Here is a 23,370-nt window from a genome sequence, read left to right on the forward strand (position 1 = left end):
TTATATTCCTTATTTTAAGAATGCTAGCTGTGTTACCCAAATTGTGCATTAAATTGTAGGGTCACAATAATCTTGACATCCCTAAATCATGTTAAACATAAAAAAGTGTATTAACCTTTAAAAATAGTTTATACAAACATTTACAGCATTACGCACCGAAGGTCTTTTAAAACAAATCCAATAATTTTCTTAATGAATAAGTCTTACTTTTTCAGGTTGACAAAGAAACCCCTTTAGTTGAAATTCGGTTGAAATTTGAGTGAACATCATAGGTAATTTCTAACCGAATTTAAATCGAAAAGAATTCTGTGTTTCAAGAGTTTTTAAAAAGTTATCTAAAAAAATTAAATAGTTAACAGCATTTAAGAGTTTAAAACTTTTTATTGCTTGAAAATATCTCTATTAAGTGGTTTTTTTTTTTTTAATTTAGGAAAAGAATTTATAAATGCGATTTTTATTAAAATTTAGATAATAAACTGTTGCCTTAAACGGTTGCGCTGATAAGCTTTAATTTCTTCTTGATATAAATCTGATTTTATCTTATTAATATCTTACTTACTAAACACAATAATTTAATCTATAAAATGATAAACAAGTTTTTTAAATCAATCAACAAATATTTTTATCGCATACCCGGTTTCTTAGAAATGTATACACCAAGATCAATATACTGTGCAAAATCATGATACCCATTCGGTTGACACCCACCAATTAATTAATATTCTATTTAATGGCGGTGGCAATATCAAGTAGCAATCAATTCGATTTCAAGAATCCAGTTTCCCCATCATGGCAACTACATTCCAATAATAGTTGGGACTCATATTGAAAAATAAAAAAAAGCAATCAAAACGAACAAGCGCAGAGCAGCGTAGACATTGGTTAAAATTAAAATATCAATGCAAATATGCTGGGACAATGTTTAATAAATGCAAAGATCGACAGAAGCTCAGTGACTGTGGAGTAGCACCGAGTGACACAGCTGTGAAAAGGTGAAGAATTCTAATCAAGACACGGAAACCAGACGCGTCGGCAGCTTCTGAGGGGAGCTCTTAACATTCGACCAATCAATGGAGATAACCACCCAAGATCTCTGTTAACCGCGTACCGTGTGTTAACATGGCCAACAAGTGCGGGTAAATTACGGTGGCAACAGGCCGCTCTCTTACGATCGCTGGCTCTCTTAGCCGATCGTTTCGGCCCCGTTATCAGCTGCCGAAGCGGTCGAAGCAGTCGAAGCAGGCGAAGCGAACGGGCCAAAAGGGTCGAGACTCCGTCATGAACTGGGCTGAAATCACACTCAGTTTTAGCGCGTTTTCTTTGGCGCGTCGTTGGCTATCTTCAAAAGCGCCCAAGTTGCATTCGGCGCGAGTTAGTTGCGGTTTAAGCGGCGAGCGGTGCGCATCTATGGTAGTTGATAAACGGCACGAAAGTATCCCTAATTTGTAAGGACTTTGCACCGCCAATCCTCGTGTGATTGAGTTTCGAACGAATTTAAAACCAGACCTTTATCTGAACGTAATAAAATTCGGTCGCGTCTGTGTTAAGCAAATAGTATTTGGTGATATCATAATGCCCAGAGTCGTGTGATAAGTGAATTAACTCGCTGGGATAAAGCCAACAGAGCGGGAACTTCAGCGCACACTGACTAACACAATTCACGTAGGCCATAAATGTTTTAATTGTGTTCCATAAACATTTCATAAACAGAAACTTTGATATAACACTTAAGTCACAGTAATGTCACTTGTGGCGAAATTTTGCTTAACAAATATGAAATAAAATCATTTTTGTACTGTTGTGCCTTCAAAATAAAGGCTTTTAAAAGAAATTTAGTTGACAAGTTAAAACAATCTGATTGAAACCAAATTTAACAAATATTTTATTGGACTCTTTTATTTATCGTGATATTCTAAAAAGTTAGTTATTCCATAGAAAAATACTTCCAATCAAATAATGGAAACCTAAATGTAAAAAATTAAATATTTTAAAAATTACACAATAAGTTATTTAATATCTTTGATGGGAACTTTCCATTCGACGCTTGGGCAGTTTATTCTCCCATCTCCTAATCATTTACAAACGGCCGTGACATTGAGAAAAATCCCATAAATTGTTTTTTGACTGGCCAAGAATAGCAGCACAAAAAATAATTGCTTCATTCATTTACCCGTAGAGATTATAATCAACAACAAGAAAAGGCCCTCAAGATTAATCTTTCAAATACATGATTCACAATTCATAAATTACAGCCGAATTTTTTAAATGAACATAAGCAAATACAAAAGGTTTTGGGTTTTTGTTCTTCACTTTGTTTCTTTTTCACGTCGGCACGTAACTCGGTTCGAGCATGACCCAAAGTTTGTTTTGATTTTGGTTTTTTTTGTTTTGGTCGCGGCTTGTAAGTAAAAATAGCTCAGAGAAGACTGGTTCGTTGAGAAAACCGGCTGACCATGGCTAGCAATAGGTGTATTGGTCAGAACCTTGCTTAAAATTCGTGGTGGGTGATGTGTCAGGGATTTCCCAGGGAGAAAACGGGAACCCCAATTGGCCATCGTAACGCCGGATCTGCGATAAGCCGCTTAAAAACCTTCCACTCCATCTCCGCTTTTGCCATGTTTTTATCGCATTTTTCTCTTTCGCTGCCTACCCCAACATATGGCCAACAAAGAGATCGGAAATGCGGTCAAGCAGCAGCCGCAGCAGCCACAGCATCGGCTAATTGTTGTCAAAATAAGTGGACAGCCAGGGAAGATACTCGTTAAAAAAGGTCTTAAGTAAATCAAATTATAATAAACAAGCCTAATATTTATATGTAAAAACGTGAAATGGAAAGCACTTTGGTCATTATGTAACCTTTTTACGAACGTGTGATTTGGTAGTACCTACCATACGGAAAAATACACAAAATTCCGAGGCAAAAAATTATAAAAGCAAACTTTGCATAACAACCTTTTCTGATTGATTGCCAGAGACATTTAGTGTTGGTAGAAAGAAATTGGCCGTTAAACAAACAAACAATTAAAGTAATCTGATTAAATTCAATCAATGACGGGTTAAAAGGCCCACCAGAATGCGCTTAAAATTGAAATGCTTGGTTAAATAACTTTGTGTTGGACAAGCTGTGAAAACTTGTCAAGTGCAAACGTTAAATCCTCTTAAATATGTGGTATTAAATTCGGTGTTTGATAAGTAAATGCCTTTATGTAACCCTTGCTGTTTAGTTATTAATTTACGTTAGTATAATATATATAAAATAATTATTAAAAAATTACCATTATTAAGTTAATTCGAATTAAGGCTCGATCATCTAAAACCTCCATTGTTCTAGTTTCTCAAGATTTAAAATGTAAATTGTATGGGTATCTCCAGTCACCGTACTCATTCAAGAGGAATCGAAAGCCTACCCAAGTTGAGATCAATTTTGAAGAAATAAAAAATAAATATTCATTAGGTCACCGCAAAAGAAAATCGTTAAAATACACTTCGCTCCAGGTGCTAATTTTCAGGGAATACCCTCGTGGGATTTTGATGACAGCTCACATCAAAACCCAGATCTTAGCCTCCACATACACAATGAATAAGCGGTCAATGTCCACGTGACTTTTCTAATTCAGAATCAATGAGGCATGTTAATTAAAGTGATTGTCTGTCAAAATGTATTACTACCAAACAGTTTACTCATGTCGGCAAAAAAGTACCGGTCCAAACCACTTAAGATATGTGAAAGATGATCAGACTTAATTGAGCTAAAAGTCACCTAAGGGAAACATCGAACATCAAACAAATATTTGAACTTTGATTGATTACTCATTTGTCCGTTAATTAATATTTTAGTTCCGGCTGGCAGCAAAGCTTATTCCAAATTTGTATATAGCTTATTAAGCGATTACAAATATCTTTTAATAGGTTTTAAATTTTTTGTGTTTTTATGTTGTTTTTTCAAGACTTAAATTGAGTGCCAGGCAGGCGGGTACTTAGGTCCCAATTAACGGAAGTGCGTTAGGTCCATTGGCCCTTAAGGTACTCACAGTACATAAATCTTTAAGATTCTTTAAGTGCTGCCAAGTAAAAGCGAAAGTCGTGAGGGAAGACAAAGAAAGCTGTTTGCTAAAAAATAAAAGCGAAGTCTGAATACTCTATGATATGTAGCAAAATGTTTCAAAATATTTAAAGTTATTTAAATGTTCCAATTTTATTTTAATTTTATGTTTTTCCTTTATAAAAAAATTAGATATATTTTAATGCCACATTTTAATGTAACTTGAGACCCATATTATTTTGCAGACTTTTTCAAACTTGTTGATTTTTGTTATCAATTTTATTTTTCAAAGGACGTATCTTATATTGAGTTCTCTGCCAAGAAAATTGAAGCATAAACACAGCTTGATGTGTATGAAAAATGTCTTGAGCCATTTGTTTCGAATTTTCCTTCCTTCTTTTCATAATTTATGCGCAGTTTTCTTCATGTGTGGGGCTCCAATGGACTTTGGCTTATGGACAGTGGACCCATTGGCGGACGTGAGCTTGTGCCGCTGTGTGCGTGTGTGTTTAAGGAACAGCGTGCTAATTAATTAAATTCGTACGTGCCTTGTATGTGTGAGTGTGTGTGTGTGTGTGTGTGAATGTGAATGTGCCACTGTCTTGAGTTAAACCGGCGATTCAACTTGCTGGCCATGTGCTGATAGGACCAAAAGCAAAAACAACGGCACTACGGAGCGTATGCGTGATATTTACAGTCAGGCCGTAAATCATACTTAACTTAATATACAATATATAGCCTCATATGTTTGCCCTTTTCGGCCATGTGCGTGCTCCTTTCTTTTGGGCGACGAGGTCAATACAGGATGCCAGGCTAATATGGTTATAGGGTTATAGGATATTTCCATTGATTGAGTTTGGCAATAACAAGAGAAAAACAATTTGGGTAATTGTTATTGTTTATTAGAAGAAAACTGATTAGGAAAAAGAGTTTTGGGTGGAGATAGGAAAAACAACAAGCAGCATAGAACAAAGAAAAGAATTAGAACATGAGCTAACTACTTGGAAAAACATGCAAGAATGAACAACTCATTAAATGAATGGTTAAGCTTTAAGGATGCACGCTATACTTTCATATCAAAAGAAGTATTTTTTTAAACTATTGCTTATCAAGAGTTAATATTAAGCCCAATAATAATTTGAACTTATTTTATTTTAAGCATTTTATAAAATCCAAACCAAATGTTTAAATTCGCGTACTAAGGTGTAAAATGGCCTTGAACGAGGGCAAAGAATTTCTTCTCGGCTCCGACACAAGTACATATATCAGAATTGACTTCAATTAAAAGTATTATAACATCTTTAATGCCAGAGCAACTCGTTTTATTAACAGTCAACAAGACCATCTGCCAAGCAAGTCAAATATAATTGGTACAACAAGAGAAATATTCCAATAAGCTTTGAAATTAAATGCCACAATCAGCAGCTGAATAAATACATATAATAACAATATTAAGTGTAATTGAAGCCCACAACTTGTACTAATAATAGTCGATGTTCATTTTATGTGTCTCATTTGCAGGCAGTTTGTGGCTAAAGTCAACAACAACTTCCGCATAACCATACACCATAGCTTCCAAAATATTCAATAAGAGACAATCATAGCCGAAAAAAAGCCAACCAGCAACAATTGGGATAAAAACCAAAACAATAACCTCAAATTGAATGAGCGTAAGCCATAATTATGACCAAATGAGCCAGCCTCCAGCAACAAAAACAAAAGAAACAAAGAGGCCAAGCGGAACCAACAACAAAATGAGGGTTGTCAACAGCAGACTAACAGAATTACCTCGCTTAACAGTCGTCCTAACAGCGCTGCTGCAGTTTGTGAGTCACGCCAGTGGCTTGCAAACTGTAAACGAATCAGCAGGTGAGTGCACAAAAAACCAATTATTAGCAAAAGGATTACACTTTATAATGTTTTAAAATTTAAATTACTATTTTTAAGAGCATTTTATTATTGTTATTTAAATTGTTTGTTAGAAACAAAAACATTTTTCTTAATTATTTTTTTTTTTACATATTTTTTAAGACAAAATGCTTGGGTTAAACATTTCATTCTACTCAAGATGAGGCTGATCATTTTAGTTTTTAACGTACAATAAATCTCTAATTATAATTATAAAAATTATTCAAAATAATATAATAATAATAAAAAATGTCAATTTATAACTTTTAATTTTTACGGAAAAAACATTTTATTTTCCTGTGCCGAAGAATCACACGTTAATCACACGTGGCAATTAACAGCAAACAACCTTGACCAATTTTAATGCCGTCATAAGCATTAGCGCCTTGTAAAATATACTCATTTATATTTTCTTTAGACAATGTTAACAGCGATTGCCACTGACATGCGAAAAATAAGTATCTGCCCACCTGGCATGTGAATTTGCGTAAGTCCGGCAAATAATCAAGCGAGTGCTTGATGGTTAAAACAAACGTCGGGTTGGCAAGCAATCATAATAATGGCCATAACGAGCCAATAAACGATGCAGCCCAGCGCTGAAATCCCCTCACACTCACACTCACACTCACCGAAAAACAGTCAATAAATGCGGCCTTAATGCTTAACTGACAGACATCCGCCTAACGGAGCTGGCGATATGTACGAGGTACGTGCATTACTCGCATACGGTATAATTTATATGCCAAACAGCTGCTGACATCGCCCAGTCTCCCTTAAAAAAGGAAAAAATAAAAGAAATCCCAACCAGGATGAGCCTGAGTCCCATATGTCTCAAGCCCATATTTCACTTCACAGCAAAACTGTTGATTCATTCATGAATAATGTGTTTTGCTATTGAAGAAGTTTTAAAAGCCTTTCTTGGCATAAAATGGGTTACCATCAAAAATCGAATAAACTTCTTTTCTGAGTTTAGCCTCGTCAAAAATAGGTCTATTATTTAAGACTATAAATCATTAAACAAAACATCTAAAATCGGGTAGTATAATAAAATTGTGTTAACTTCAGAAAGTAATAAATTACAAAAATGTAAAGGTGGGCTGTGAAACTGAACAAAAACCATAAAAGCTAAGCAAATATTTAAAAAATAATAAGATAACACTTTGTGTTGCAGTTGTATCTTAACAATAGTCCAATATATGCCACAAATATTACAGAAACCTGTTTCTTGGAAGCGTAACAAGAACTTCTTATCAGCTTATCTGATTCTTAAAGGTAATTGCTTTTTAATGTGTGAGTATTTTTAACAGTGATTTTCCGATTACCAATGGTTATTGTTTCCAATGGGTGTTGATTAGAACTGCGAAATATTAAATTTTCGTTCGGCCTGGCTAAGCCGTTTTCCTGATCAGAAATGTTTATGGGCCTATGGCGGGGCTTATGAAGATAAGTCGGGCACTTGAAATTTCCCATAGATCCGCCACCAATATCCGATTACAAGCAAAAACTTACTCATGCGACATTGACAAAGGGCAACTACTAAACTAGAACTACCCGCAAAAATTATAAATTTGTAACCAGCGCGTCAGCATACCTAACTTGATCCGGATCTTGATGACACTTTAATTTATATTCAAACTTCTTCTTGAATGTGTGTGCACTAATTTACATACGAGTGTCGACACTTGACGCAATCTATACAAGCAATCAAAGTGGCCATCCAGATAAAATGTCTAAAGAATGTGAATCCAATTACTGTTTCACTGTTGAAAAGAGATTTATGGGCGGCTTTGCGTCACTCTTAATTATTTTTTAAATATTACCTTTTATTTATAAACGAATAGAACTTTGGATATTGAATTGTATGACTTTCACAAAACATCAATTCATATTTAAATATAAGTATAGAACTGGTTTTCATTTTTATTGTGAGAACTAAGTCATTATACACATAGTAGTAATTCTCACTTTCATATAAATTCACACCTGTCTACTCGTCTGTGACTCAGAGTTCAAGGCACCTGAGGCCGAACAATTAGCACGTGTAATGAACATTTATGAACTAATAATAGCACTCGGGCATCCAAGACATATGTAGGAAATGCCCAAGTGTGAAACTAAGCCATGCATTCAATTAAATGAGCTATAAATTGCGAATCTCAGGCGCGTGATACTCCGACAAAAAGCCAACGAAAATTGTTTTGGTCTCAAATTGCTTATTTGACTTTTCTTTCCGGCTGTTTTTTTTTTATGATCCAGTGAATTATATTTACCAGAGGCTTAGTGTCACTAAACGATTGTTTGCCAGGCCAAACAAGAACAAAGCCGAATAATTGCACGATTAAAATTTTCCTTGAGATGTTTGTTTTTCTTTGCAACTCAAGAATATAGATTATATAGACATATTTACGAAGATTACCATAACTTACATGCTTAAGAAATAATTTTATTTTTTAGCTGAAAGTACTATATGTCTGTACCAAGAACACAACACGACTTATCGCAAGGAGATCGGAGCCGTGTGGTTTGCCTCTAGAGATCCCTGTGTGGTGTACTCTTGTGCTGCTGGTGTGGCCAAGGATCCACTGGCTCATATTGTGGTGACCCAAGTGGATTGCAATGAGTTCTACTGTGAAGTGGTAAGTGGGATAAATAATCATATTCGTAGAGGATTGTTTTCTCATCAATGTTTTCGCATATAACAGGGTTCGGAACTGCGCAGTGTCGAGGGCAGTTGTTGTGGCGAGTGCGTAAGGACCCACTGTCAGCACAATCACACCCTGTATGCAGTGGGTGAGTCCTGGCACAACGACGCTGATTGCACTCTTCTCGAATGCGGACGTCTGGATAATGGACAAATCGTCATGAACACGTATAGAAGAAGCTGTCCGGAATTGACCGAAGATTGTCCAGCCTCAAGGTTAGAGGAGCGGAATTGCTGTCCCTACTGCAGACCACTCCAAACGGCAAGGATGGAGGAGCTCCAGGATCCCGATGAAGAAACCACTGATGACATTTGGACAGCCGAATGGTATCGCAAGCATCCCTGTAACCGGGACTGTCAAGTCGGTGCTGAACCCATGACCTGTCGCTATACTTTTGTGGTCGAGTGGTATCAGACCTTTTCGAAAGCCTGCTACGATTGCCCTCGAAACTTAACGGATTGCTCTCGACCTCACTGTGTCATGGGTGATGGTCTCGAACGAAGCATCACTGTGGTAAATCGCATGATGCCGGGACCAGCGATTGAAGTTTGCGAGGGCGATGAGATAGTGGTGGACGTGAAGAATCATCTGCTGGGCGAGAGTACCTCTATACACTGGCATGGTCTGCACCAGAAGAAGACACCCTATATGGATGGTGTGCCCCACATCACCCAGTGCCCAATTACCCCGCATGCGACCTTCCGATACACCTTCCCCGCTGATCTCTCGGGCACACATTTCTGGCACTCGCACACTGGAATGCAGAGGGGCGATGGTGTCTTCGGTGCACTGATCATCCGGAAGCCCAAGACAGCCGAACCTCATGGAGGACTCTACGACTTTGACCTAAGCGAACACGTGATGGTTGTCCAGGATTGGATACACGATACGGGGGCCAGCATATTTTCCTATCATCATCATTCCAGGGGAGACAACAAACCGCACAACCTGCTTGTTAATGGAAGAGGACGTTACTACAACCGCATTTGGGCGGAGGCCAAGCAAACCCATCGCAGGTCGGGAGAGGAGAGGACCTCGCAACCACTGGATCCACTGCCCAAATCTCAGGTGGATTTCGTGCAAACTCTACCGCGACAGGCTCGTTTGGCCAAGACCAATACCACAAAACTCTTTCCTGTGAATTCCCGCCAAAAGAGGGGTAATCTCAACAAGATACCCTTGGAACTAGTACCCCACCAGGTGTATACGGTGAGAAGAGGTTTTCGCTACCGCTTCAGGATTATAAACGCCGAGTACCTTAACTGTCCGATCGTGGTTTCCATAGATGGTCATAATCTGACAGCAATTAACTCCGATGGCTTTGACATCGAGGCCATGGATGTGGGTTCCATCGTGACCTATTCCGGCGAGCGATTTGATTTTGTGCTAAATGCCAATCTTGAGGTGGGAAACTATTGGATTCGACTAAAAGGACTGATGGACTGCAGCGAAGTCTTCACCTCCGCATTTCAAGTGGCCATCCTGCGCTATGAAGGTGCTCCGGACGAGGAGCCCACCGCAGAATTAAGTTACGGCCACAAGGCAGAGGGCATTGAACTGAATGTGATGAACCGGGGTCCTGGATATCCGGACACCAAAACCGTGGCGGAGATGAGGGCCCTGCCCATTTACGATCATGTGTCTGGCATCGATCACGATACCCTTAAGCCGGAAGCGGACTACAAATTCTTCATCTACTACGACTTTTACACCAAAAACAATCCCGACTTCCACGACAAGGATCTCTATGCCATGGACATGGAGATGACACAGCAGAACCGACTTTATACCCCTCAACTGAATCACATTACGCTGAAGTTTCCCTCGCTGGCACTGCTTCCTTCAAGGAGTCAGCTGAAGGATTCTGATTTTTGTAACGAAACGAGTCTGGCGGATAAGGGCATCGATTGCCGCAAGGAGTTCTGCAAGTGCCATCACGTTCTCCAGGTGCCCTTGGGTGCAGTGGTCGAGCTGATCATCGTGGACGAGGGATTCCAGTACTACGCCAACCATCCCTTCCACTTGCACGGGAACGCCTTTAGAGTGATGGGATTGGAGCGATTGGGCGACAATGTCACAGTTGAAATGGTGAGTTACCAAAACTAACTAACTAACTAAACACTGGTAAAAGAAACGTAGTAGATCTTTTACGCTATAATTTCATCCTAAATGGCTAAGTTATTTTAAATATTGTTAAATATTTTTATTTAAATATTTTCGGAATAGATTTTAAAAGCTGAAAATGTATTTAAAATTTTAACCTTATTTAACTTAAAAATACTAATTTTAAAGCTAATTAAAAATCATATATTTTTCACGTTAAATCAATTATATTAACATATAATTTTGCAATATTATACAACCTGTTTTTGTCCTACTGATAAAGCCATCATTATATTTTATATATCATAAAAAAAAAATTGATTAGTAAAAATAATAACCTGATATTAACGTTAAATATGAAATCATAATATCAAATACAATGTATATTAATCTATATGATTTAATATTAAAAATTGAATTTTCTTTTAGATCAAACAACTCGACCAATTTAATTTACTCAAACGGAATCTTGACAATCCACCTGTTAAGGACACAGTCACCATTCCTGACGGAGGCTACACCATCATCAGATTCGAGGCCTCCAATCCCGGCTATTGGCTCTTCCACTGTCACATCGAGTTCCATGCGGAGATTGGCATGGCATTGGTCTTCAAAGTGGGTGACGATGATCAAATGGTCCCGGTGCCGGGGAACTTCCCCACCTGCGGCGATTATAATCCCGACTTAAAGTCTGATGGTGGCAGTGCAGAAGACTCGGAATCTAGCAAGCCAACAACAGTGAAACCACCAAATACTGGAGGCGGGGGATCACGATTGGCACCCACTTTGATTGCTCTGCTCAGTAGTTTTGTGCTGGCAAAACTCTATCAATAGGAAGAGGGCTTAGAAAAAGAGCAGCATTCCCAAACTTGCCAATCGAAATTCAGAGATTATTTATTGATGACGGAGGAGGAAATGATGAAATGAAATGATTTTGATTGATTAAAAAAAATAATTGTTCTCTAGCATTTGTATATATTCCATACCACGCATCGTTGTAGCCCAAACATCTGTGATTGTCTAAGAAAATGTTTAAATAAGTGTTTTAAAATTTAAATAAAAATATTTAAAAATGTTTTCATAAGAAATAATGGTGTTTTTAGTGCATTACGTTTTATATGAATGCTTATTGTTTTTTAAATAATATGTTTTATATTTAAATATTGCAAAGTATTACTTGCCACATATAATGATGAACCAGAATATACAAGGGAATACCATGTTTCCTAAAACAAGTATATATTTACTGAAGTTCAAGCCAAAGATGCAATACTTGCTATAAATAAAATATGTCTTAGATCACTTAGATTGGTTAAATATTGCAAATGAATCGTTGGCAGTTCAACGATGAATCAGAAAATGTTAATGATGCTTATCTGAAATGATGTACTGTATTTATAAAAGGGAATACCTTATATCCTAAATCAAATGTGATGCAACATTTCCTAATTATTGCAACATTGTCTTTATCAAACTCTATATTAGAATCAGTTATATTGATGTGTCGTCAGGTGGTGAAAGATCGGCTAAACCAGCCAACGCCCTCGACGTCGACGGCAGTCTTATCTGGTCCCCACCGGCAACAGCTGGCGAGAGACTTGTTGTCGTCTTTTCCAACTCAAAGTATCAACAAGTGCAGGGAGCTGATCTTCAACCCGCTGACCTCCCGGAAGATAGCCGAAATTATGGCGTTGTTATTGCATTGTGAGACAGCGATATCGGAGCAGATGCGCTGGACATCTGGGCTCGGTGCATCTGGGATATTATATAAGTGCAGTCACCTGCTGGAATCAAATCAGACGGAGACAGTCAGTCATCCCATCGCAAACCAGCCTTAGTCAGTCCAAATCCCAGCACCCAATCTCAAGCCAAAATGTTCGACTGGACCGGTAAGAATGTTGTCTACGTTGGCAGCTTCAGCGGAATTGGCTGGCAGATGATGATGCAGCTCATGGAAAAGGACATCAAGATGATGGGCATCATGCATCGCATGGAGAACGTCGAGATGATGAAGAAGCTGCAGGCCATCAATCCCGCCGTTAAGGTGGTTTTCATGCAAATGAACCTTATGGACAGGATGTCCATTGATCAGGCGATGAGGAAAATGGGCCAGATGATGGGCCACATCGATGTCATGATCCACGGCGAGGGTGTCCTGCTCGACAAGGATGTGGAGACGACGATGGGCATGAACCTGGTAAGGAAGCTTACACCTTTCATTGCATTACTTATTTTTCAACCCCTTTCTTGGAAATTTCTCTTTCAGACTGGCATGATCCATTCCACCATGATGGCCATGCCGTACATGGACAAGACCCAAATGGGCATGGGCGGCATGGTGGTCAACATGTCCTCCGTTTATGGCCTGGAGCCAGCACCCGCCTTTGCCGTCTATGCAGCCGCCATGCATGGCATCCTCGGCTTCACCCGCTCAATGGGTGACAAGACAATCTACCAGAAGACCGGCGTCATGTTCATGGCCATGTGCCCAGGACTGACCAACAGCGAGATGATGGCCAACCTGCGCGACAACGTCACCTGGCACCATTCCGAGTCCATGGTGGAGGCCATCGAGAGTGCCAAGCGCCAGATGCCCGCGGAGGCTGCCATCCAAATGATCCACGCGATGGAAATGATGAAGAACGGCAGCATGTGGATCGTCAATATGGGCCAGCTCAAGGAAGTCATGCCCACGATGCACTGGCAGATGTGAAAAGCGAGATGGTTAATAAAGAGTGCCAGGATTGAGAGATTATAATATCTAAATATAATTTTTTAGTAAATCCTTGGGTGGTTAACTGGTTATTTGATAGTTGCAACTAGATTATCAAACGATAAATCAAATAACAATACCTGTCTTATAAAACTCTATCTTACCTTACTCTAAACTTAAATCATACCTCACAAAAAATTTTGTTTTTACAGAAACTACTTAAGGAACACGATTAAGGCTTGCAATATTACTTTTATTTTACTTTAATTTAATCGCTGCACATTTTTATTAATCAGCTTTTGAATTTTTTTGAAACATAGAAACCAATTTCAAATACGTTTTTCTAATCAAAAAATTTCCTAAGCACTTACAGTCAAGAAAGTTAAACTAAAATCTCACAAAATTGTCGTAAAGATCAACAACTGCAAAAATTATTATTTACATAACTTTGGCTTAATACACATGTATCTAGCAATGTCGAATTATTCGAGTCCATTCCAAAGTAGCTGCATTCACTGTGGCGTTGCAGTGTCGGTATGCTCCTTCCTGGGTCGCCAGGTCAGAATTCCCGCGAGCAAGACAAGTGTCAGTCCAATTTTTGGTGATTTAGAAGAGAAAAGAACCAGTCCCCGTCAACGGGCACGTCAATTGGCCAAGAGCAAAACCGTTCCCCAAAAAAGGTCTTCGAAGAGAATCAAAAAACGTCCAAATCCAATAATGAAGGGCTTGGCACAGAAACTAAAGAGTGCTGGGAAACAACCACAGGGATCTTCAGTGCCTCTATTTAAGTCGGTTATTTTAAGAGAGATGATGAGATTGAGAAGACGACCAAATGCAAAGTTTATGAAGGCCGCAACGAGCGTTAACTATTGTGTTCCAAAACGCTGCCGTAGAATCCTTTTGGTCAGGCGTAAGTACAAGCTCAAGTTAATTAAAATATTTTATTGGAATATTTTCTTAAGCCAATCTTGAATAATTTTTAGACAAGAGCAGCCTGGAAGAGAATTCGAATCTGACATAATGGAGGTGAACGTGACGCCAAGGACCACTTCTTCTTCCTTCGAGACCGAAGTGCAACTTTGCGATTCGCATGAAATAGAGACATCGAAGGAATTTGAATCTGACATTATAGAGATGATTGAGGCGCCAAGAACAACTTCTTCCAAGCCCGAAATGGAAATTTATGATCAAAACCATGCGCATCAATTGGAAAACTTTGATTTTCCTGAAGTGGAGACAACTGAGACACCTCATCAAATTTTGGACAAAGTCGATTCATTTTCAAACGATGAGGCTGTAGAAACAGATTTATTATCAGTATAATGCAGATTATATGAAACCGTTTATAATTTTAGACTTGCTTTTGGAGACTCTAAAACAAAAAGTCATTGAAATCATTGACAAAATAAAAATACAAAATATATATAATAAGAAAACTACATATTTATTAGGTTGACTAATACAATACTTAGGCACTTGATTTGGTAAACTTCATTTATGAAGTGTTTATTATTATTATCTCAGGTTCAGATTCTGTAGCAAATATTTAAATGTTAAGGCATAAATGTAATATTTAATATCACATGGTAACCTGAGAGTAGATAAGGCACTCTTTAATCACTAATTATTGGAATGTTTAGGATGATATCAGTCTATTTGCATTGATTTCTCTCCATCCTCCGGGTGAGTTCAGCCTCGAAGTCAGCTTCATGGAAGCTGTAGTTTCGCTGAAAAAACTCGTCCAGTATCTTAGCTTGGCACTGGCCTACTTCCATCATAGATCGCCAGTCGGCGACATTCTGCGGCATCTCCTGATTCTCCAGATGGGCATACACCGGCTCCACGGGGCAGTTGTAATGGCGCGAGTTGGCCCTCACGTTCCTGGCGGTGTTGATCACATAGTTGCACACGGCACACTCAAACTTGTCAAACAGTGATCCTCCCGGAGACGAATCGCCTATGTGATATTGACGCGTGACCAGATTGTGGAGCAGTATCTTGTTGGAAATGGGGTTGCGCCAGTTGAGTTTGTGCTGGCGATAGGAGTCGTATTCCGTTTGGTTATCGGCCAACTCGACTAAATATTGTGCCAACGCCCGCGGGTGGGGAAAGTCGTTAACAAAAATCGCAGATTTCTTGTTCGGTTGCCAAGTCTAAAATGTTTATGTATCATAATTAACAGTGACACAATAAAGTGTAAAAAATCAACTTACTTTTATGGTGGGTGAACCAAAGTAAATTGGAATCACTCCCATTACCAATGGACGCCAGAACTTCTCTGTTATGTAATCGGGACAGGCCGCATTCTCAATGGCAATCATGAACTTGTAGTCGGATAGAAATCGCAGCAACTCCGGTGAATAGAGATTGTTCAGGTAATCGTTCTGCAGGCTGCAACAAAGCGAACGAGAATGTTGTTATATGATTGGTATTTAAGGCGTTTTTTTTTTCTTTGTAAACTAGTTTTAGTATTTCTATAGCTTTTTTTCGTGAAAGAAGTTTTTACACTTCTCGACTATCATTTGAGTCAATTGAAGTCGTATCAAAGTCTTGTTCTTCATCATGGTCGGTAAAAAAGGACTCTTGATTTTTGTGAGTTTCCTTTTGACAACAGCAGTTCTTAAATACATTTCTTTGACTATTAAACGTTTTTTCCATTTGAGGATTGCAATGAGGACATGGCAATGATCCGTACAATTGCACCCAGCACTCTACACAGCAGATCTTTGGAAGCTCTGTGGATCTAGGTGATGTCATGATTGTCTATGAATTTCTATCTAAGTTTATTGTGTGCTATGCTGAATTAAATGTGTTCACTTGAATGGGCCACAAAATGCGTAGCCTACTTGCCTTTGTGGAAGATCTTTGTTACGCAAACAGCTGCCATACGAATCGACATGGACATACTTCATCAGCTCCTTGACGTAATCCTCCCTTCCGGACATCGTGTCACAGTCGCTTTGCAGGAATGCCACCGAAACGGACGGACGGAATGCCCACTTCGACTTCCCGGCAAAAGAAACATGGTAATCCTTCGAGGTGAGTGCCTGGCCACTGGGCAAGTACTGCGTGGTCAGGGGCAAGTTGCTGAAGCGGCTGAACGTGGAGGTGAAGTGAAAGTGACGCAGGAACTCTTCATGGGCGACGAACGGAGTGTTCCTTGGTGACTCCTCGTGCAGCAGAGCCCACACATGATGCTCGGCTCGCGGCAGCGGAAAGTCGCCAGTCTTTATGTTGGAGCCGTAGAACAGAACGCCCTGCCAAATGTATAGCAATTGTAAATTATTTTTTAATTTTTTGATTACTTTACAATTACATAAGATGTAATTTTATCAATTGTGATAAGGGTCAAAGAAGGTTTATTCTTACTAAGAGTATTTTCAAACTTCTTAGCGTTGAAAAATATTGTATTCATTAATATTACTTTCTATCTGATAAAAGAAAACGCATTAAAATCGGTATTCAAGGCAGATTAGTAATATAAATTTAAATCTGATGTTTTTTTCCTCTATTTTATTTTTTTTCCTTAAAAAATTGTTATTATTTTTTATGTTAAATATTTAGAATTATTTGTACTTATACAGCTTTAGCAGCTGCAGCTGCGAAAACTATTTCTCGACGGTTTACGTTTTTAAAATTTAATTTCAGATTATTAAAGAAATCCCCATTTATCCCCAGGTTAAAAATTTAATGTTTTAAGCTTTGAATTAAGCGCAGTAAGCTCAGTTTTTAAAAGTATGTTTTAATTTTTTTTTTGAGAGTTTAATTCTAAATGTTTTTACTTTTCCCTTTTAAACAGACTTTAACTAAATCAATTTCTATAGAAAAACATAAACTAATATAGAAGACCAAACTACAATTAATAACTTAGGTCCCTTCTAGTGTAACTATCTAATAATTGAAATAACAAATGTAAATATAATTCTATAACCCATAACATTATTATTAATTTTTTTGTCTTGAAAGATATTAGTTTTATCTATGAAAGTATGATAGTAATTCAATCTTTAAATTTTATAGATTTAATGAAAGAAGGGTTTACAAAGCACCATCCTGATCAAGAGTTTGAGTACTACGTAAACAGCCTCCCAGATAATCTGAGCAACATTTGTACATATTATTATTATTCTTATCAAGAGCCCGGCCGGATGTGGGACATAGAAATTGAGACTTATGTATTTTGGCATTATTCACGAACCCGGGACATCGGAAGGCGGTGGCGCTGGTTGGTGATGCGGCATGTGTTGATGCCACAGTGGCGCACCTCGTCGTATTTCCAGGTTTCCATGTCCCTTGACCACCAGAGCACCTCGACGAGCTCGCTGGACTTGGCATTGCTGTCGTTTATGATTTTGTCCGAAAATTTAACCAGAACTACCAGACAAATGGCCACCAGCACAGTCAGTGCAATGCAGTAGCGCCATCCCAGCCGCATTGCTGTCCTGGGAGTCCTTACTTTCCGGATATTGTGTGTGCTTCCGGTGCCCACCGTTCGGATTCAAAAAGCCGGTGCGTCGCAATTTCGCTCAAACTGAATTTCGACTAACAGCAAACCAGCTGATTTTAGCCAATAGCCAGTGTTGGAAAACGTAAGTTCGTTTAAGTGACACTCTACACGATGCAATTAGGTAGACACACCTATTGCATGATGGCAGTTACTTAGTTTTTTTAATAATAACCTTTATTTGATCCAAAAAAATTGGTTTTAAAATTTAAAAAATATTTCACAGATCTTAGAATAACGCTACAAAATAGTATTGAAAGTATAAAAAACTTAAAGTTTGTAGGTCGTGAAACGCATTATCGGTTATTTAAAATAGTTTTATTAATAGCAAGAAACAGTCCACTGTATGGTAAAAAAATATTATTTGGTAAAATTTCACAGAACCAGACATTTATAAAATTTCCTTAAGACAAATTATACCTTATAGGCAAATGTGACTAATGGAGAAAATAATATATGAATTTTCATTTTAAAATTTTGGCTAGGGAAACTCTGGCTGTGATATTTGTACTGCAGTAACATACATTAATTGTAAGCTTAGGATCCATAATATGGGCACTATCGAATATTGATAAACCTTTTAATAATAATATTTTAAATTAAAAAATGTTATTTAAAAAATACTGAATAAATAAATCTTAATATATTTGCTTATTTTTAAATATACTTCTACTTATATTATAAATGTAAATTTTTGGAATTAAGCAAGACTGGTATTTAAATTTTTAAAATCATACGCTTTTAGCATCATGCACGCTTGACCGTGTACAACCGCCATCAGCTGTCATTCAGCCCGTTGGCGCTTCGCAACACTGCAGTTCGTCATAATATTGTTCCACTTACAATTGCTCAATTAAGCGACCGAAGCAACAGAAACACACAGAAATCGGACGAAATGCGACCATTCCAGCAACAATAAATAGCCAACGAGTGTGGAGTCATCGCAGGGCGACCAAAATGAAACATCTGCCGAAAACGGTCGTCGAGCGAAGGTAGAAAACAAACATTGACATAACACGTCAACGATTGGGAGCAGGCAAACCACCAAGGGGAAACCATACGGCGCGGGACTTTAGCCGCAGAGCATGTGTTATGGCCACGACAAGGTCCGCCGGAGATGCCGCCACGTCCGTTAGTTCGGCATTGGGATTGGGATCGGGATCGGGAAATCCCGGGCTCCGGAAGCTGTCCACGGCCAGTGGCGGTGGAGGAACGGCGCCCAGCTGGCAAAGCTGCTACTACTGCACCAGGGAGCATTTTAAGACCATCAGCGACTTTGTCAAGTGAGTGCCGTCTGCGAATCCCATCAGCATTATTCCATTTCTAGGCTGATTTGGCCAGGTTTTTATCTTACCCACATATGTACAAGTGTATGTGTTCAAGTGATAAATATTCAGGTAAAATTAAACAGGCAGCAGTTACAACCAATTTTCTTTTTAAAACTGCAGTCGACATCCATAAATCAAAGCCTTTTTTCTGGACTGTCTGAAATATATCTTCTAACCCAATTTTAACAGAATATAAACTACTCATTTATTAAGACAAACCAACAAGTGATCTTTTTTATCTTTTCCAAGTACGTATGTACGAGTTCAAGTGATAAATATTCAGGTAAAATTAAACAGGCAGCCGTTACAACCAATTTGCTTTTTATAACTGCAGTCGAACATCCATAAATCAAAGCCTTTATTTCGACTGTCTGAAATATATCTTCTAACAGAATATAACCTAATCAATTAGCAAGACAAACCAACAAGTGATCTTTTTTATCTTTTCCAAGTACGTATGAACGAGTTCAAGTGATAAATAAATCAGGTAAAATTAAACAGGCAGCAGGTACAAGCAATTAACTTTGTATGACTACAGTCGAGCATCCATAAACTTGAAGTCTTTATCTGTTCTGTCTCAGATGAATTTTCTGAATTTGTTCAGAAGGTAAAATAACGTTCAGTAAAATCAATGTCAAATTATAATAACAATTTTAAGATCAACGATCCGAAAGTTATTGAAGAACCCAAACTTTCCTAGAAAGCCTCGTAAAGGTACAATATCTATTAATTCTATAACATTAATTTGAATAATAAACTTTAATAATCAATAAATCGAAAATATTAATTTAATAAACTTTAATAAATTTGCTTACGTTTAATCATTTTGTAACATACTTTAGCGGAATGAACAAGTTCGATTTGTATTTAAATAACCAATAAATTAGGGAAAAACATAAATTGACCAATAAAATAAGTAATTAAAGGTAGCAACAGGGAAAGTACGTAGAATTGATAACAATTAAAACCAATTTGTTTGTTACCCATTTCAGTCACCTACGAAATCGCCACTGCACCCGGGAGGGCGGCTCCTTCGTCTGTCGCTATGGCTTCAACGGAGTATGTGCCTCTCTGCCACTGGACGGAGTCTCGGATCGCGACTATGACGCCCATGTGGCCAAGTACCATGTCAACCAGCACACGCGCGAGATGCCTCCCGAATGGGGAGTCTACTCGGCCGCCCAGAACCTGCCAGCCGTGCTCAACGATCCCTCGCGCGGCAAGCAGAGCAATCTCTTCACCAAGAAATGGGGCGAGCATTTTGTGGAGCGGAGTCATGTGCCGCCATCTCCCCGTTTGCCGGATATAACGCATGCCGACTTTGCCGTGTATTTGGGGAGCATTGGGAAGCGATATCGGTGGCATGAGCGCCGCCAGCAGCAACTGGAGCGAGACAAACCGCTGGAGAATGGAGCACAAGGGGCAACTGGACCGCAGACACCCAGCCACTTGAGTGCGGTGCCCGAGATCTTTCTGAAATCGCAGCTACAGCTGCATCATCCGGCCACCTTCAAGCAAGTGTTTCCCAATTACATGCAAACAACGGCTTCCAGTCCGGATGCACACCAGCAGACAGGCCGCCAGCTGCAGGAACAGCTGAGTCTCTACCTGGACATGGTGGAGGTGAAGATAGCGCAGCAGGTCTCACAGAAATCGGCTGCCTTCTTTCACGCCATGACCACGCAGCATGCCATTCTGGCCGAAATGGAACAGGCGGCGGACCAAGTGCGTCAGTTGCGGTCAGCACTGGCGCAACTCCACAGCCACTCGGTTGTGGACAGCTTTAGGGTGCTGCGTTTTGCCCAACGACGACAGCACTACAACCTCACGCTGGACAAACTCCGACTGATGGCCACCGTGCACAAGACCCAGCCGATGCTGCAACTTCTCCTGGGCACCCAGGATTATGTGGCTGCACTGGACTTGATAGGAACCACCCAGGAAATCCTTTCGGCCGAATTACTCGGCATTCACTGTTTCAAGCACCTGCCCATGCAGCTAAGCGAAATGGAGAAGCTAATCGATAAGATGCTCACCACAGAATTCGAACGCTATGCTGCCGCGGATCTCAATCGACCACTGTCGGATGTCCCCGGAGGGGAAACGGATAGCGTTTGCGCCGAGGAGGACAAACTGGTGGCCATTGTGATGGGTCTGCTGCGCAAGCAGAACTTCTCCTTCGTCCAGTGCTACCAGCAAGAGGCCATTGCCACCATACGGGCTATCATCAAACAGCTGCTGATCGAGGTGTTGGCGCGCAGTGACAGCGATCAGGAGATCAGTTTGACGGGTCACGGGGAGCAGGCCCTGGAGCTCACCCTGCCGGAATGGATTGCCCTGCTGCTGCGATCCAGTCAGGCTCTCGTTTCCATTCTCGAACGCATCAAAACCGTTGTGGGTATTATGCAACAAACAGCGGACGCTGCTGTGGGTGCCCAGGATGCAGTGAATCTGATCGATTCGGAAGCTTTTCTGAGTCCCGGACACCATGAGCAATTGCATTGCCAGTTGCAGCAGCTCCTGCAAGCCGTCTGCCATTACTGCCATGAGCGTTGTGCCAATATTGTGTCCCCTCAGAGCCTCGAAAAGAGTTCGGCGAGTGAGCCGGAGCTCTGCCAGCTCTCGGAGATTGTGGATCAGTTTGGCGAGACAACGCGCAGCATATGCGGAGTGGCCAGTGTGCCTCTCCAGCTGGCTTTGAAAGTCCAAGCCTCGCGTTACGCCCAAAGGTTCCATTCTGAACGGAAGCAAAAGTTGTCGCTGCTTTTGGACCAGGAGCGCTGGCGTCAGGTGGACATTCCGCACGAGTTTCAGAGGATCATCGAGCGCATGGCCGCTGGGGACTACGCCAAGCCAGAGATCTCAGGTAATCTCATAAGCAATGGCGCCGGCAATCCCGTGCTCCTGGTGGAAGGCAAACAGCCATACACTTTGGTCAGTGCTTCGCTCATGCTTATCCGTATGTTGTACGAATATGGAGGTAGTGCCCATCGGCTGCCATTGCTGGCCAGCTATCATGCGAGGAATGTGGTTGATCTGCTGCGATGTTTCAACTCACGAAGCTGCCAACTGATCATCGGAGCCGGAGCAATGCGAGTGGCTGGGCTAAAGACCATTACAAGCACCAATTTGGCGCTAGTTTCACGAGCACTGCAACTGGTTCTTTGGCTGCTGCCTAAACTGAAGGAGCACTTCCAGGCGATGAGTGGATACGAGGCCATCGAACGCGACTACCAGGGTCACATCAAGGAGATCGAAAACAAAATCCATGGCATAGTGTCGGAGAGGCTGGCAGCCCAACTGGACGCCTGGGAGGCACGACCGCCCATTCCTTCACAGACTTTCCGCCACATCTCCAGGCATCTGGTGAAACTGCACGAGGCAATCGCCGGAGTGCTGCCGGAGGCACAGATCCACGAGATCTATGGCGTAGTGCATCGAAACTTCAAGGACAAGCTGCGGGAACAGTTGCTCAAGTTGAATGTGAACAACAATGGGGGTCCGCAGCATGGTGTGGTCACATCGGAGCTGACCTTCTACATGGAGACGCTGCGCACACTGAAAGCCCTGCCCGCCGAGCAGCTGGACAACGGGATTCTGGAGGAGATCTGGCTCTACTGAGCATTCCCGAGTATTCCAATCTGGCCGAAGCGGTGCTCCTTCGCCGCCTCCCAGCCAAGTTCCTTGTCTTCATTGTTTGTTATCCTTGTTTTATTTTGTAGAATTTCAATTTTCGCGTCCATTCGGTCTGTGTTTTGTTGGCTCCACTGTACATTGCTTGTACTTTTATGTTCCGCCCCATAGAAACGAAAATCGAAAATGTGTTTCTTTGTTGCGCACTTTTTATAACACTTAAGCGTAAAGTCAACGGAAAGGCTTATGATAAAAGAATAGTTAATAAACAAAACATATTAAATGCGTTTCAATCAAAGGCGGTGGAATACGTTAAATAGTGGTTGTGATACAAAAGAAATATTTGAATTTTCAGTGCTTAAGTTTTTGAAATATTCGATTAGAGGTATTTTGTGATAAAAATTTGTTTACTATTATTCGTATTTTAATTTAAATGC

General features: G+C 40.1%; 5 protein-coding genes across 6 annotated transcripts; 4 read left to right on the forward strand and 1 right to left on the reverse strand.

Moving 5' to 3' along the window:
• The first annotated feature begins 1,271 nt into the window (after positions 1-1,271).
• Positions 1,272-11,843, forward strand: LOC108141898 (L-ascorbate oxidase). 2 transcript variants are annotated; one of them, XM_017265508.2, is made up of 5 exons: positions 1,272-1,662; positions 5,564-5,911; positions 8,405-8,586; positions 8,653-10,740; positions 11,185-11,843. In XM_017265508.2, exons 2-5 carry the CDS (start codon positions 5,707-5,709, stop codon positions 11,587-11,589), a joined length of 2,880 nt encoding a protein of 959 aa, XP_017120997.1. In that variant the 5' UTR covers positions 1,272-1,662; positions 5,564-5,706; the 3' UTR covers positions 11,590-11,843. The 2 variants fall into 2 exon arrangements, with proteins under 2 accessions (XP_017120997.1, XP_017120998.1); XM_017265509.2 differs by having other exon boundaries at positions 1,272-1,410.
• Positions 11,844-12,546: 703 nt separating this feature from the next.
• On the forward strand, positions 12,547-13,521 carry LOC108141735 (fat body protein 2). Its single transcript, XM_017265228.2, has 2 exons — positions 12,547-12,952; positions 13,022-13,521. The coding sequence occupies exons 1-2, from the start codon at positions 12,629-12,631 to the stop codon at positions 13,466-13,468; spliced, it is 771 nt and encodes a 256-aa protein (XP_017120717.1). The 5' UTR covers positions 12,547-12,628; the 3' UTR covers positions 13,469-13,521.
• A 278-nt stretch (positions 13,522-13,799) lies between these two features.
• On the forward strand, positions 13,800-14,896 carry LOC108142094. The gene is made up of 2 exons (XM_017265789.2): positions 13,800-14,378; positions 14,452-14,896. Exons 1-2 carry the CDS (start codon positions 13,931-13,933, stop codon positions 14,487-14,489), a joined length of 486 nt encoding a protein of 161 aa, XP_017121278.1. The 5' UTR covers positions 13,800-13,930; the 3' UTR covers positions 14,490-14,896.
• Positions 14,897-15,040: 144 nt separating this feature from the next.
• On the reverse strand, positions 15,041-18,018 carry LOC108142093 (alpha-(1,3)-fucosyltransferase B). The gene is made up of 4 exons (XM_017265788.2): positions 17,667-18,018; positions 16,319-16,725; positions 15,682-15,859; positions 15,041-15,621 (listed from the first exon to the last, which is right to left on the reverse strand). Exons 1-4 carry the CDS (start codon positions 17,901-17,903, stop codon positions 15,121-15,123), a joined length of 1,323 nt encoding a protein of 440 aa, XP_017121277.1. The 5' UTR covers positions 17,904-18,018; the 3' UTR covers positions 15,041-15,120.
• A 760-nt stretch (positions 18,019-18,778) lies between these two features.
• LOC108141969 (vacuolar protein sorting-associated protein 54) lies at positions 18,779-23,211 on the forward strand. Its single transcript, XM_017265619.2, has 2 exons — positions 18,779-19,255; positions 20,293-23,211. Exons 1-2 carry the CDS (start codon positions 19,065-19,067, stop codon positions 22,919-22,921), a joined length of 2,820 nt encoding a protein of 939 aa, XP_017121108.1. The 5' UTR covers positions 18,779-19,064; the 3' UTR covers positions 22,922-23,211.
• Positions 23,212-23,370: the final 159 nt, after the last annotated feature.

The sequence above is a fragment of the Drosophila elegans genome, unplaced genomic scaffold (assembly GCF_018152505.1).
Source record: "Drosophila elegans isolate 14027-0461.03 unplaced genomic scaffold, ASM1815250v1 contig_814, whole genome shotgun sequence".
Taxonomy (NCBI): domain Eukaryota; kingdom Metazoa; phylum Arthropoda; class Insecta; order Diptera; family Drosophilidae; genus Drosophila; species Drosophila elegans.

Bases quoted from the DNA above. Each gene is read 5' to 3' on its own strand.
- LOC108141898 (XM_017265508.2), top strand. From the start codon at position 5,707: ATGAGCGTAAGCCATAATTATGACCAAATGAGCCAGCCTCCAGCAACA. The intron at 8,587-8,652 runs GTAAGTGGGATA...CGCATATAACAG, and splicing joins ATGAGTTCTACTGTGAAGTG to GGTTCGGAACTGCGCAGTGT. The intron at 10,741-11,184 runs GTGAGTTACCAA...ATTTTCTTTTAG, and splicing joins ACAATGTCACAGTTGAAATG to ATCAAACAACTCGACCAATT.
- LOC108142094 (XM_017265789.2), top strand. From the start codon at position 13,931: ATGTATCTAGCAATGTCGAATTATTCGAGTCCATTCCAAAGTAGCTGC. The intron at 14,379-14,451 runs GTAAGTACAAGC...AATAATTTTTAG, and splicing joins TAGAATCCTTTTGGTCAGGC to ACAAGAGCAGCCTGGAAGAG.
- LOC108141735 (XM_017265228.2), top strand. From the start codon at position 12,629: ATGTTCGACTGGACCGGTAAGAATGTTGTCTACGTTGGCAGCTTCAGC. The intron at 12,953-13,021 runs GTAAGGAAGCTT...TTTCTCTTTCAG, and splicing joins CGACGATGGGCATGAACCTG to ACTGGCATGATCCATTCCAC.
- LOC108141969 (XM_017265619.2), top strand. From the start codon at position 19,065: ATGGCCACGACAAGGTCCGCCGGAGATGCCGCCACGTCCGTTAGTTCG. The intron at 19,256-20,292 runs GTGAGTGCCGTC...TACCCATTTCAG, and splicing joins ACCATCAGCGACTTTGTCAA to TCACCTACGAAATCGCCACT.
- LOC108142093 (XM_017265788.2), bottom strand. From the start codon at position 17,903: ATGCGGCTGGGATGGCGCTACTGCATTGCACTGACTGTGCTGGTGGCC. The intron at 16,726-17,666 runs GTTCGTGAATAA...TACATTTGGCAG, and splicing joins ACCGCCTTCCGATGTCCCGG to GGCGTTCTGTTCTACGGCTC. The intron at 15,860-16,318 runs GCAAGTAGGCTA...GCTTTGTTGCAG, and splicing joins AACAAAGATCTTCCACAAAG to CCTGCAGAACGATTACCTGA.